Consider the following 15099-nt stretch of genomic DNA (forward strand, 5'->3'; position numbering starts at 1 on the left):
CGCGGCCGGGCGTTCGGGAAGGGATTCGCCGATCGGGAATCACCGATATCGCTTGACGACCGCCGGCCGAACGGAACGATGGACAGACGTCCTTCCCTCCGGACAAGTGAATGGGGAACCGCGAAAGGAGTGACTGGAACTAGGTGCTCAGAGCTCGGGGTTGTCGGGTGCAACGTCCGTCGGGGGTTCTCCGGCGAGTGGTTCGCTTCAATCGAGAGTCTCTCACCCACACGGAAAGGGTCGATCGTCCAAAAAGAGAGAACGCGCCAACGGCCTCTCAGTTCAAAGTCAACGACAGGCCGCGCGTGTGGCGTGTTCTGTGGATCATGTCGAATAGTTTATCCGAAAGTGTTTCTCAATCAACGAAAATTTTCGCCGCGTCTGCACTTTGTTCACTCCGTCCCTCGAAGTCCTCGGATTTAAGTTCTTGTGTCATGGGACTCCGCATTCCACACACTCCGGATAATTTCTGAGCAGGAGATCGTTTCAAGTCGGGCGAAAAATTCCGCTCGATGAAGTAGCCGAAACGATTTAGCATCTCAAGGAATAATCATGTTCGCTCTCAGCTTCTGTGTCCTACTTACGGTGAGTTTCCGTTGGGTTTCCGAGATGCACCGATCGGATGAATTCACTCTCATTCGAAAGAGAGAAGACTTCGACTTGCACAGCTTCGATCAAGTGATGGAACTATCTCCCATATCGTTCCCGGATGACTGGTCTGAAGTTTCGAAAAGACCGATCTATCAGACAGATTCCACCTACGACGGGTCTAGTCATCGTTCGATTCTTATCAATCGCATTGTACCGATGGAGCATCACTCCAGGTTTTCTTCTCACCTACGTTCCGCTTGGGCTCGGATTCTCTGTCGATGAAATAATTCCACATAGGACGTTAGAGGCGTTGGTACAGTCGCTTCGTTAGCGACATGCAGATAACGAACTGTCGACGACGACATTATGCGAAGCTCCACCTCGGAGTCCGCCTAGCCGTGACCATCTGCCACTTCGTCACGCGCCGTCGTCGACTGCCACTGCTTCAAAATGATATGCATGAGCTGTTGATGATGACGAGGGAAGATTTCCCGACCCGCTCAGTTAGTTAGTCAGTAAATCTCAGCCGTCCCGTGAATCTGCAAAACTGATTTTGGTATTTTCCTCTTTTCAGTCGATTTGGGCGGTACCTGCGGCTCGGTGGTCGGCATTCTGTCCCGCGAGGTGTCAATGCAACGATGCCGAGCTCACGGTGAACTGCGCTGACGCGGGTTTCGAAGTCGTGCCGCTGACGTTGAACCCCATGGTGAAACAAATTACGATACCCAGGAACATCATCGCCAACGTCGACTCTGCGTTCGGTGTTTATGCGCATCTCGAAGCCCTCGATGTCAGCTTCAATCTCGTCAGTAAACTCGGTTCTAGGGGCCTCGAGCTCAGGGAGCTCCGCCGGCTCGACTTGAGCCACAATTCGATCACGATCGTCGAACGCGACGCGTTCGAGGGACTTGAGGTGATTATTCTGCCGCGTAGCAATATTCCGAAGAAAGTCAGGGACGTCTCGGGAACATTTCCCCGGGGACATAATTCGGTACTAAGTTTCGTCTTTATTCGCAGAGCCTGACGCATCTGACGCTGAAGAGGAACAGCATTTCGGAGCTTCCGTCCAATGTGTTCACTCCGTTGCACAATCTCAAAGTGCTCGATCTCAGCCAGAACAAGATCTCAACCATCGGCGCGGGCTCGTTCCACGGATTGACCAGTCTTGAGCGATTGGTTCTCCGGTCGAACTCGTTGCGCCACGTGCCAAGTGATTCTTTCGTCTACCTACCGAACCTCAGATCGCTCGACCTCGGCTCGAATGTCCTCTCCATGGTGGACGAGGCCGCGTTCGATCATCTGAAGCATTTGGAAGAGCTGTCCATGGATCAATGTGCTTTATCGGTTGTGCATTTGGAAGCGTTCTCCGGCGTTGCCGGACTGAAGAAGCTCTACCTCCAGAACAACAATCTGCTGGTGTTCCCGAGAGCGATCGCTTCGTTGAGCGAGCTCGACGAGCTGAACATCGGTGGCAATCTGATTCCGAAAATCTCAGTCAACGACCTCAGACACCTGAAGAAGCTCAAGAAACTACACCTGACCCGATCCGAGAACCTGGAAAGGATCGAGGAAGATGTTTTCCGGCACACCCCCGAGCTCGAGGAGCTCTGGATGGAGTTTAATATGCAGCTAGAGCACTTGCCGGCGTCTCTGCTCAACCACCTGCGACAGTTACGGAAAGTTAGCCTCCGGGGCAACAAACTAAAGTACATACATCCGGCCCTGCTGCCGATCGAGCAGCTCGAGTCGTTCGACGTTTCGGGAAATCCTCTCGTTTGCAACTGTTCGCTGTCGTGGCTCTGGCAGCACATGGCGAACAGACCCCACCAATACCACAACAGCTCCGCCGTCCGATGCAATGGGCCTTCGCATCTCGAGAGTGATTTCCTCAAGAGCCTGAGCGATGGCCAGCTCGAGTGTCGAGGCGAATCGGGCCGCGGGATATTGGCTGTCATGTTGACATCGGTGTTCGTATTCTGTCTGGTCGGTATGATCCTGTTCCTAGCTTGGCGTCGACGTATCACCGACGCAAGGGTCGGAACGATCATTAAGGACCTCGACTCGTCTCCGGTCAACTATGCCTCGTACGATAACCACAAGTACCCGTATATCATTCAACCGTACACGACGTTGGGACGGCCGATATCGGGCCAGGCGTTCGCCCCCAACGCCATGCTCGATCCGTCGTCGTATACGACGCTCAGTCCCAACGCTCTGCAAAGTTACTTAATGAGCTTGAATAGTGTCGCTCGGCCCATAGTGGAACCGACGAGCAACCGAGCGTACCAGACGCTCTCCTGTAATTCTCGACCCAACTCGGGCACGTCGTCATCGACGTCGACGACGACGGACCCCGGCTACGAAACTATTGACAGACAGCACCAACAGCAGCAGCAGCAGGCGTATCAAAGTCTCATTTACGTCTGAAAGGGATCGCGCCTATACTTAGTTAGTTAGTTAGTTAGTGGGTCAGACGTCCCGGTGGACTGGAACTTTCGCCCGACGGCGCCGCCGGAAGGCGCTAACGGCTTATCGGGTCTCTCGCGGGCCTACCCGGAGAACCCTGACGTTGAACTGTAATTTTGTACATACGCATGTAAAGTTTTTCCGGATCTACGAAAGATGCGGGAAGAGAGCGTCGAGAAGCATCGAAACTAAAGTATTGAAGGAGAAGGGTGCGTAGGGCCGCGGAAAATTCCGAAAATGTCGCTGAGCCGCGGTATTATATGAAATTCAGATGTGAGAGTCGGGTTTGATGCTCGACGGGCTTGTCGGCATATTCGGAACGCCAAAGCGCCCAGAATGTTGAAAAACCGATCATCTCGTCGATGTTCAGATTCGCGTCGTGGATTTAAGTTGTCTTCGTCATGGACCCGCGCAGTCCTGATGATTGAGTTTTGGTACTCGGAAATACCCAGTGATGATCTCTGTGATTTTGGCTGACGACGAATTCTGTCGAGAGACGAGCACTTTTAGACGCGCTGATAATATAATGTTATTGCAGAGGCTACAAGATGCTAAGAATAAACTGTTACTCCAGTATGAAGCTGTGGCAGCGAGTACTTCTTGGGTATTTCATGGTTTCTCAAGGGCCCATCTTGTATGATATTACGCTGTTCCACTCGAACTTCTCATCCCTCATCTTCGGTTCCGTGGGTTTCGGCGGAAAAACGGCGAACCATTCAGAGAGCGCCTTCTCGGGGAACGGCGTCAACGGCCTTGGCCAGCGACGGCGATTCAGCTGACGAGAACGCCGCCGAGGGGGCTTACCTTCTTCTTCTCGCTCCCATTGCCGAATATTGCTAAACATAGCTTGATGAAGGTATCATCAGCATGACAACCGCGAGAGAAGGGGCCACTTTTCCCAGACTTAACATGTGCTCTCGGAGATCGGCTCGCTGAGTGAACTAGCCGGCAGAACAGACCGAGCGAGCTGGTGAACGAGAGAGAGAGAGATAGATAGATATGTATGTAGATAGAAAAGGAGCGCTATATAGATAGACAGAGGCCACGGCGATGTTGACATGGATGCCTCTCGTTTACGCTGACTGACTGACATTTCCCCTCGAAAAAGCACTAAACGCTCCTCGGTCGGGACGCTGACAGGACAGGCCATCAGTGGTTCCTGCCGGCGTCGTCGTCGCTTCTGCCTACGAGAAGGATGTTCAACACTACTACGCTTCGATACATCGCTTTTCTATTCCGTCGCAGACTAAATTAGATTTAGGCGCGAGAGGACTTGGTCGTGGGAACAAATATTAGAATAGTAGTTTTTGTTCTTTCTCGGAAGATCAACGCTTCGCCGATGTTCGGCTGGAGGAACTTCCCCGGAACTATCCTGGTATGCGGAGCTCTATATGAAAGAGGAGGGGCTCGATAAGCTCGTCTGATGAGATTCGTCGCTCTTGCCCGCAGAATTTCTCTTCAACAAAAAGGAGTGCTTCTTTGAGTGTCTCCAGGATTTTGATGGAAGTTCGGCGTGTTTAATATTCGCGCTGCCGGCCGGGTTCGTGGGATATTTTAGCCGACTCCTCAGCCCGGTCAAAGTTTTCAAATCTGAATAGATAGAACAAAGAAACCTAGTCGGTGGTTGATACTCTCTGACTCGTCGCCGTCTTCTTTCCCGAGCTTGAAATTCGATCTCGCTCTCTTCCTTTCGGAATCCCCATCGTAGAACACCTTCCCAGAGTCAACTGAACGACCCGAGTCTTTCGGATCGTTCTCGGAGATCCCAGTAGCCGTTCGACTGTTTTTTCAACGAAAAGAGCCGAAGTCAATTAGAGACACCTAGTCACAAATCCGCGCAGGTTCCGAGACTCGGGGAAGCGGAGCGTCACGGGGGACGGTGTGACCACGGATCCTATTAGCCTCCGGTGTCACCAGCGGCGAACACAATCCCACTTTCCACGGTTAGAGGCCGTCCTTCCTTTCTCCGCATTGTGTATGTCTTCTTGACGTCTACCTGATTCCGATAGAGCAAAGGCTCATTACCGAGATCACGAATCGAAGTGGAAGGATCCTGTGGTTGAGAATGTTTCATATGAAGTACGAATTTCCCACGTCAGAGGAGATCTGTGAGCCGGTCGTTCCGAGCGACGAATTTTCGAAGCGATCCTGTTCCATTGTGGAGAGGAGTCGCAAGCCGGTCCTTGGCGGTTACCGTCCTTTTGACCGAAAACCATCTGACCGAATCCGATCGACCGAAACCGATTGACCGAATCCGATTGACCGAATCCGATTGACCGAATCCGATTGGCCGAAGCCGTTTGACCGAAGCCGATTGACCGAATCAAGCTCCTCCCTCAGCTGAAACAGATCGCGGAACTGACTCGCTCACATTATTAGTTTATTCATGTGCAACCCGGAGATTATGCCTAGATTCCGGTCGTTCTCGAGGATAGAGGCGAGCTTCTTAAGTTATACCACAATAGAGAGAAGTTGACGCGAACATGTAAGTATCGGACTTGACACCTATCATTTGCGATCTTCGCACCGCAACTATACTAATTTTTGAGATTGAAACCAACGTTTTGTACGTATTCGATGAGGGGTATCTGGTTCGATTCGTACTGATTTACCAGATTCATGAGCGTTTGATTGACTCTGACGTATTTTTTTTTCGGCGTCCTTAGGCTTCCGACCCGTGCTGAGGAGTAGCATCTGTGTCTTGAAACTTTTTTCAAGCTTTTGAAGATGACTGATCATCTCGAAGACGTTCACGTGCGAACGACCGAGGCCTCGATTCAGAGCTTGGTGCCACCCTTCGAGGTGGTTTGTCGTGCGAGCTCCGAAATTGCGGTAATGGTTCCAGAGTCTACGCGGGAATACTGCTCCATTCTCAAGCCAAGTGCTGATGAAATACGTTTTGAACCTCTCAAGAGCCGAGTGAGCTGGATGGTCTGTGGAGGGCGACTCTGCCTCAATTTCCAGCCATGCATTGTCGATCTGCGACAGAGGAACATGAGCGAGGGCACCGACGCATCTGACGAACTTTTTTACAATGGGTTCATCGTAATACTGTCGAATTCCCAAGTCTTGCACTTTGCGCCAAAGGCATTGAGCGAAATGAAATGCGCACCCTTTAACTCTGCCATGGGGAAGTCCTTCGATCGATTTCAGCATGGAGACTTCGAAGTCCAGTTGAAGCGCTGCGGATTGAAAGTCACGCCGATTGATTGAGCGTAGCCCACAAGCAAGGCGAACATTCGGTTATATGTTTCCCGTCGTTTGTCCGGTAGGAGAAAATAAGCCATGGGGATCATTTCTCCCCTATAGAACGCATGCAGCGTATAGAGCTGGAGAAAGAGCTTGGGAACGACACGGAAAGTGCCGTCCATGAAAACTGTCGGCGCCGAACAGAGCTCCATCACGAGCTGGACCGTAGTGAAGCCGAGAATTCGACTTTCCTCCCCATCATTGATGACGAGAAAATCTTGTCCGTCGACCGTTTTTGTCCACGATTCTCCTAGTGTTATTTCTGCTCGAGACGCTGGCAGCGGCGGACGCACGCTCGCCCGTGCACGGTAAAGCGTGGTCGACACGCTCGAGAATGAAGGCAACGAGGCACCGACCTCCTCTTCAGGGTGGGATTCCATCAGAATAGATGCCGCAGAAGTCGTCACCTCCGTGTACACCTGCTTTCCGCTTCTCAGCGGTTCAGCGATCACGCGCTGCTTCATCTCCTCGATCGCGGTTTTCTTGATGATCTCACCGGTCTCCGGCTCATGGCAATGGAACCCGGAAGTTCGTTGGACTATTGGCTCGGGTCCCTTCGGAAGATAGTGAGCACAAACGTCAGCGATAGAAAAATCTGACTCAACACCAGTGATACCGGCGGTATAGCTCAGCGAATTCACTGTTTCGAACTGCCTACCTTGGATACTATCGCCCTCCCTGAACAACCGTGCTCCTTTTTCTGGATTCATCGACAATACAAGGAATCGACACTTTTTTTTCGACGGAATATAGGTAGTTATTGATGCTATACAAATTTTTCCCTCGCGACGACGGTACTAGTTGAACTTCCATGATAACTTCAGGAGTAGATAGCGTTCGATTGTCGTCAGGGAAAAGAGTTTTCCTTCCTCAATGTTATTGTTCGTAATTCTTGGTGTGTATGTGCCTTCGGATACTGTTCGCGTGCGCCTGTTCGCGACAAAGATGTGGGACGTGCAATATCAGAGTCCGATTGGATGACAGACACGGGGTCTCCAGGAGGAGAGGCTAGGTCAAGACAGCTCCGACATGAATTTGAGAATCCGTACGCGCCGAACTTCCATCGCGATGGGTGGAGCCCACCGGATTCGGTCAATCGGCTTCGGTCAAACGGCTTCGGCCAATCGGATTCGGTCAATCGGATTCGGTCAATCGGATTCGGTCAATCGGATTCGGTCGATCGGATTCGGTCAAATGGTTTTCGGTCAAAAGGGAAGTCACCTCCTTGGCTTGATTTGGGTTTTAGGCATACAGCGCGACTTCAGGTGTTCGTTCATGATAGAAATGTGATTTCCCCCGCGTAGCTCGAAGTAAATACCCCACACCGAGCATCATAGGCCACGGTTCATTTAGCAGCAGCAGCCGGCGGTAGGGGGTGGTGGTGGCGGTAGGAGAAGCTCTATCGGGCATGGCGATTCTTTCGGACAGGTTCATTCTCCGAGTCTGCGCCGCTTCTTTCCACCATCTCCCCCGTCTCATGGTCGCTCGTCTAACAGTTCCACCATACGACAACGGTGGTGGCGGCGCGCCACATCCTGATGAATCTCTATCTCGACCAGGCGGGCGGGCGGACGGGCGGTTCCCCGTCTCTGACTCATTTCTCTCGTTGTTTCGGCTGCTCAAGGAAACAGACAGCTAGTAGATCGTTCGGTCGGTCGGTCGGTCAGTCAGTCAGTCGAGCTTCCCCGCTGCGGAGGCGCTACAGGAGTGGCTGGATGGACTGCTTGCTGAACAGTTCAGGCACCTGTGCTGTAAGGTGCGCTCGAGGGAACTCGGTGGTTTCTATTTTGTTCGCGATCTGAGTAAGCTAGCGAATGAGCGAGCGACCGACCGACGATCGCTCAGACGGCCGCTGAGTAACTCGATGATCCGATGCCTCGAACACCAAGGGCGCAACTTCACTTAGCTACTATGGAATATGATTCGGCAGCCCTTCGAGAGCCGAGTCGAGCTCGTCTGGTCCTCGAGGGGCTATAAAACACGATATGAGTGTTGTGTACTCAGGGCTCTGCTCAGTGGAGGAGCGAGAACGAGCCAGGGGGAGATCATGGGTTTCGGCAGCAGCTGGAAAACTAAGCAGCCCTAATTGTTCAGACTCGCGGAATAAGCAGCTTGGGAATTACCATAAATATAACCCCCATCGGGTAAATACCATAATGAACCTGGGAAAAGCCAGAAGAAATGAGCTGGCGAAATCGCCTGGGAAGTTCGAGAGTCGAGAGGGAGACGGGACGGGGAACGCAGGCTTGCGAGCACGCAAACCTCTTGCCCACACGCGAGCGCTGCTATGATAAATAAATAAGAAGCCTCAATAAGATACCGTTTTTGCGGACTCTCGGCCTGAATCGGCGATCTCAACGGAAATTCGAATATCTTGAACTGAAAACCTCGGTCCGAGTATCGTCGCGGAGTTCTGAAGCTCTATCAGGATCGACCACCACAAACAACGACAATAATCGGGTGTTCCCGAGAAGCGATTCTGCCTCAGCGAAATCCCGCGAGACTTCTACAGGGAGGAACGCAGCCAGCTACGGTATCGAATGACTGACCAGCGGCGTGTTCTATCCAATGTAAACAAGGGGCTTGGAAAAAGACTCGGATGATCGTCGCGTAAACGACCCGTTCTGATGGAGCCGTATTCAAACAGTCATCGGAGTTCAGAGAAAGTCGTTCGCCGTAGTTGATCTCCTTGCCGAGCATGACGCTCTTTCGGTTTTTTTCCGTCAACGGGGACGTCATCAATTTATTTATGAACATCGAGAACTGGCGCTCTGAAACTTGAAAAGATCGCATCAATTCACAACTGGAATGATCGCATCAATTCACAGCTGAAACGTCCCAGCACTCGTAGCATAAGGCAGCGATCGTCAGAAGTCTGGAATTCGGAAAGTTTCAGATTACCATTTCTAGCGATTTCGCCTGTGCCATACCGCATTCGGTCTGATGGTAGGGCCAGCCCTGAATTCTCTGGCGAACAGGCCAATTTTGACAGGTTGGAACAGGGAAGGGCCAGGGACTTCCTGATATACGGGCATGCCGGTGATACTCGGGACTCTGGGAGCTGGTTCGGTCCATCCTAAAACGAAAACTCGACTTCGTCGTATCCATTCTCCATAAAACACCGTCTTGAGCTATGGGCTGCCAGTTTGCCGAAGGCGTTTTTCGTCGTCCGGTCGCGGTGGGGTTTGCTCAACAGAAGCATCTGCTCGCTTGCGCGAGTCTGTGCCGCGAGGAGAGAACCGTCAGTAAATGAGAAAGAACGAGCTTGTCGGAGGATCTTTACAGCTCCGAGCCACCTCACTACTGTAGTTGGATAAGTTCTCGTCAGCAGCAGCAGCTGATAGCCGAGCCTGATACAGACGGGGAAGCGCGTCACTGAGCGATGGCAACCCCAGAAGCTGCCCTCAGTCTGAGCAGCAGCGACACCGTTTTACGACGGATCCAATGGGCCATTCCGTGTGTGTCTAACGATCTCAGTGAGAAGATAAGTGATCTTACGATAGGAGAAAGTTCTCATTTAAATTTGTCGCCATCAGCCATCGGCTCCCGCGACGCTCGAGTCATGGACAGCGTCCGGTTCGGAGGTCCGATGTGCTTCCCTGAAGTGGCTGAGGGCTCCAACCCAGGTACGGCCGAAGCGTAAGGTTGAACGTTCCGCGATTCCGCTGATGCCCGGGGTGGCCGGCGGAGTCACATCGCTGCCCATATCCGGGACTTCGCTCCATTCAAAATTCGAGATCGAATTCCGCTTGTTTTGTTCCAGACCAACGGAGTTTCCGAATTCCTCCGAGCACGGTACGGGCCCTGCTCCCAAGCTATCAATTCCATGATGATGACCGTCGCTGCTTCCGCATGAGAAGCAGCAAACTGCTTGGGATAGAAACGGTGCTGACGTGCGCCAACGTGCTTTCATCCTTCCAGGACAAGCAGCACGGTTTAGACTTGCCATGGCTGGCCCTGATCACTAAGACTTAGATGATGTTTGCTGTTCCAAACCGAGCGAGAAGTCTGCGCTCAGCAACTGTATTGATGAGAGGAAAGTGAGGGACAACGATTAAGAAACGAACTTCTCCAAGAAGTTCACTTTGATTCGGTTGCTCGACGTCTTAGAGCGTCTGAGAAGCTTTTTCTGGCGGCCAAACTTTTCAGGAGAGATAGCATATTGAGGCTTGAATGAGCGCGAAAATGTCGGGGAGCCGCGGATGGTCCAGAAAGCATTCCGGGATCTGTGGAGAAAATCAATTCACCGTATATGCGGACGGACAAAGACTCGGAACATTCAAAATGATATTCTATCGTAAATCGACGCGCCCTGGAGAGAATCTCCCGCTCCCGCCCGATTCCACGGTTTAGCGACCTCAATATGGAGGTGTATATGTTTTTGCTCAAGCTTGATCATGATTTTGTCTAGTAAAGCCCTAGGAGTTTTGCGTGCGGCAAGGATAGTTGATAGCAAAGTTAGGGGGATGAGAAATAAGTATATTTCTATTTTCTGGAGCCCCGAGAGTGATTTAGACATACATATCCGGTCTTATTCCAAGAATATAATATTTCCGTAAAAACCAGCGGAACTCCGAACGAGATTGGAGTTCTTTACGAAAAAATATTAGGTCGTGGAGTACGAGCTCCTCAGGGTTTTCCAAGTCGTTGGAGAGCGCTTCCTTGCCGAAACGCTTTTCGTTCAGCTCAGATGGAAACTTGACGCTTCATGTGATAATCGGAAAACGAGCGAAATATGGAATTCCCCGTCCAAATTTACTCAGTGCGCCCGGACGGACATCCTCTGTGGATATGCCGCGGGCGGAGGATCAGGACATAGAATGGAGGAGAAAGGAATTTTCCAGCCGAGCGCGGAAACAAGACGCTCCTGATGGTCGTCTATTGTCGCTGTCGACGTGGTCATGGAGGGGAAAAGCCGGGACGCAGGCAGCGAGGATCATGATGGGAGATAGAGGTTTGCGACGAAACTTTCATTTCGTTTCGAACAAAAGTTCCCGACGGGCCGTTCCCTCCATTCGTTTTTTCCTTTCCGGAGATGGGCGAGCACGTCGGACAACGCAATCGGGGAAATCTCATTGTTGAAAATGAATTCTCGTCAGAACGCATCCTCGAACGAGTTAAGACTTAAGACCCGGCTGGTCCTAGGGCGTCTCGACAAGTTGGGTCTCATGCCCCTCGTCCCGCGCGTCGAATCTTCTCCAACAGGAAAGCTTCCATGAGATATAGGCATGTTGAATTTCACAAACTGAACCGGGGAAACCCTTCGTGAGTCGTACCCATAGGGAATGCTGGGGAATACTGCGGATGCTATTCACGGATACGGTATATATAAAACGAGCAGGAAAAGTCTACCAGCTCTGACGATATTTTGGCTGATACCGAGATCATCTCATTCCCTATTCGGGACTGCTCAGAGTCTGCGGAAGTTGAAAACTGAGTACTCATTTACTTGCATACAGCCAAAGTTCCTCCAGGAGAAGATTGGGGTATACGCGGGATTCCAGGAAAGAGCCCCTCGATGCTATCGTTGGGTACATTCAGGCGGCAAGGAACACGGGGCGCATACCTCGGGAAACCCTAGAAAACGCAAGACAACGCCAATGGAGAAGGCGAGCCGTTCTTCGGGCCTGCCAGGTAGCTGATGAACAAGCTCGGTCCTCTCTTCTGGGCTTGTCTCCAGATACTGCCCGAATTCGAGACGCAGCCTCCTCAGTGAATTGTCAGAGCCGAAGGGAACTCTACAGTTCCAAAAAATCCCCTCGAACCGAGCGAAGAGGGAATGAACTCCCCTCCTGAATGTCATTCTTCGCCGACCGATTTTCCGATTCATTCCTTTGATTCATCTCCATCAGCTCCAGTCGACGATTTGAGAGAAGATCCTTGCGCAACCAAATCGAGTCAACGAGGTCTCTCGAAGAACTGGGGCGGGGCAGATATCAAGCGTCAAGAGTGACAGAAAGGAGAGAATTAACATTTTCTCCGCTTTTCAGCGCCCGAACGTGTACGGCATCCTAATACTTTCTCCGAGACTTTGATGTGTGGCATCGCTCGAGTCAAAGGAAGCCCGAGGTGAAAAGCGCTGCTTGCCGGAATCGATTGAAGGAGGAACTGCTTGGTCGCAGAAGAGTTCATCTGGGTGAAGGAGCGCAGTCCCAGGCGTCTGAACCATTCCCTCCCATCATGCCGAAGATGTGGCTGGAATAAAGTTGGGGAGCCGACGGGAACACAGAGGGCAGGGAGCGAAAACTTGACGGAAGCTGGTGGGTGAACCGGGCCGCAGATGAAAGCGGAGAAACTGAACGAGCGAAACAGGATTGAGACCATGGAGGGTGAAATAGTTTTGGCAAGCATTCAAGAGGAACAAAGATTGGAAGGCCTGCGTCGCTGTCGTCGTGAGTGTTTTCGAGTTCGATGTGGAACCCATCCGCTTCTCTCTCATGCCGGGGAGCGAGGAAATAATGCTCCTGAAGAAGCCGTGAGCTTGAAGCACTCCGGAGACGGCTACTTAGGGAACGATGATTTGGGGAAAACAATTCGTAGCTCGTTAACAAACACTCCCGAAGATTTTGAGGCGAAGCTCTAATGGAATCGAGCGCTTCCCGGGATCGAAATTCGGGAGCTTTTCTTCCTCTCGCTGTCGTCTCGATGTTCTCCGAGCGGCGGGTGGAAAGCTCGAAATTGTGACGACGATGGCGCCGCTCCCCGCATTGCGGGATTTCGGAAGAGGTTCGGCCTCTCCGAATTACCGAAGTACCTCCGTAACTCGAGAGGTTCTCTTTTGCCCGTCCCTGTCTTTTTGAGCGAAGTGCTCCGCTGTTTATTCAGACGACTCTCCCGCATATGCTGCTCCCATCCTCTTCTCGATTCGGCTCTATTCATCTGGAGAGTCCCTCGAATAACAAGGACCTTCTGCTGAAAAAACCCGCAGCTGGACTGGGAATGAATTTCAGAGAATACTCACATAGTAAGTGACCGAAAAATGAGAGACAAGGAAGGATCGTCCCTCCGTTCCTGGAGCAAATCGGAGTGACCTCGCCGTCAGCCCTCCTCTGCAACGCCAGAAACTTCTTCCTAATATTGTCTCTCCTCGTTCCCAATCTCCTCCTCGTGGATTACAAGTCATCCGTCGTTAATCAGCGCGATGGACGCAGCGTTCATCTGAACTGATTATGATAATGTTCTCATTCAGGACTCTTCCCAAGTCACACACCGCAGAGCTTTCGCGTATTTCTCCTCGTCCCTTCAGGTGAGTAAACTCACCTCTTTCGAGGGGGTTCCCCCCAGGCCTGTGCAACTGCTACCCCATTCATCCGCCAAATTGTGCAAGTCAAAACAAATTATGCTGGAGAACACAAATGATCTCACCGCATGCAGAGACATTACGCAGTCGCAGCTGGTTCTGCGAGAACGGGCTGCTGTCTGCGAATGCAGCCCCAAATCATGGCATGCCTACCTCGTGATCCGCAATATTAGGGTGAGATAGCACGCGTATGTACTCATATGTCTTCAGGAACGCGTGTGTGCATCCCCGGGAGACACATGCGCAGCAAACTTCGGTGTCTGGTTTCTGACTCAGAGAGTGGAACCTCGATTGCAGGCAGCTGACTTCTAGACGTCCCGCAGGGCCGAGTAAGACGGGGCAAACGCGACGCCGAGTCAGACTTCACACTTGGAATACACAAGACGCAATATCCTGTAGTGGAGGTTGTTCCGCTGTCTGTCGAGTCCTCTCCTCTCGGACGTGGCCTGAATTCGATTGGTTCCGCGCCCTCAGTCCAGCTGCTTAGGACCGCACATGGAACAAACCGAAGATATTACATCTCCGATTTGGCTTCTGATTGTTGTGATCGTCCTCATTTCGTTTGCGTAGAATATACCTCGACCCAATTTATTGATTCCGTCCCGGCGAGCTCAATCAGTGACGTATGGACATAAGAATCGATAAATCCTATGGGAGGAGTATTCCGCAATCTACGCCACCGGACATCGATCCGTTCGACAATGGAATAAAATGTGTGAACATTATCTAGGACGAGAATCTCGGGGATCGAGTAAGTTCTCATCGGAACGGAGCACTAGGTCCCGGACAGTCCGGTGAGCGACTTGGCCGGAAAATTTTGAATCTATCTGGAATCGTGAAGCAATCGTCCATTCGGAGCTTCTCCGGAGCGTCACGCAGCGGAGCCGTCCTGGAAGCCGAATCGACGTAGCAGCCGCGAGTGAAGATCCATCAAAATCGCAAAACTATGTGGAGTAGGAGCTCCTTATCCTCGGTGGCGCTTCCCAATTCAATCGGTTCATTCTGCGCCGGATACACGCAGATCACTGTGAATCTCTCGACGTTCTGCTCGAATCTTAATTTGCACAAGCTATTTTTGTTTTCACCCTCGAGCGCGAAGAAAAACGACTCGCTATGAAAGGCAAAACCGAGAGCGATTTCCGTCAGACAGATTTTCATCCTTGTCGATCAGGACGTCCTGGTCTCTGAAATTCTAGAAGCGTCCAGCAGACCCGCTAATCTCCCCATAGTTTCGTGTTACCTCGGAGCTTTCAGGAAGGTGATGACTTGAGGGATGTTTGAGCATAAAAATTTAGCTCGGTCAATGAAGTTTTTATGCCTTCGGAGTCCCTCACCCGAACGGTGAGAGTGTTTTTCCCGGTTTGCGTCTGAGAGGTAGAGAGTCGCGAACTAATGACTCGCACGATCGAGCGCTTCCGGAAATTACGGCTACCCAACATTCCGCCGGCACGGACTGAGGTCTGGTCCACGCTAAGGAGCTCAGAGTCTGATGT

General features: G+C 51.7%; 1 protein-coding gene across 1 annotated transcript; it reads left to right on the forward strand.

The window, feature by feature from the left end:
• Positions 1-279: 279 nt before the first annotated feature.
• Positions 280-3602, forward strand: LOC100899616 (insulin-like growth factor-binding protein complex acid labile subunit). Its single transcript, XM_018640312.1, has 3 exons — positions 280-585; positions 1166-1504; positions 1609-3602. The coding sequence occupies exons 1-3, from the start codon at positions 553-555 to the stop codon at positions 3016-3018; spliced, it is 1782 nt and encodes a 593-aa protein (XP_018495828.1). The 5' UTR covers positions 280-552; the 3' UTR covers positions 3019-3602.
• Positions 3603-15099: the final 11497 nt, after the last annotated feature.

This window comes from Galendromus occidentalis, unplaced genomic scaffold (assembly GCF_000255335.2).
Source record: "Galendromus occidentalis unplaced genomic scaffold, Mocc_1.1 scf7180000077481, whole genome shotgun sequence".
Lineage (NCBI taxonomy): Eukaryota > Metazoa > Arthropoda > Arachnida > Mesostigmata > Phytoseiidae > Galendromus > Galendromus occidentalis.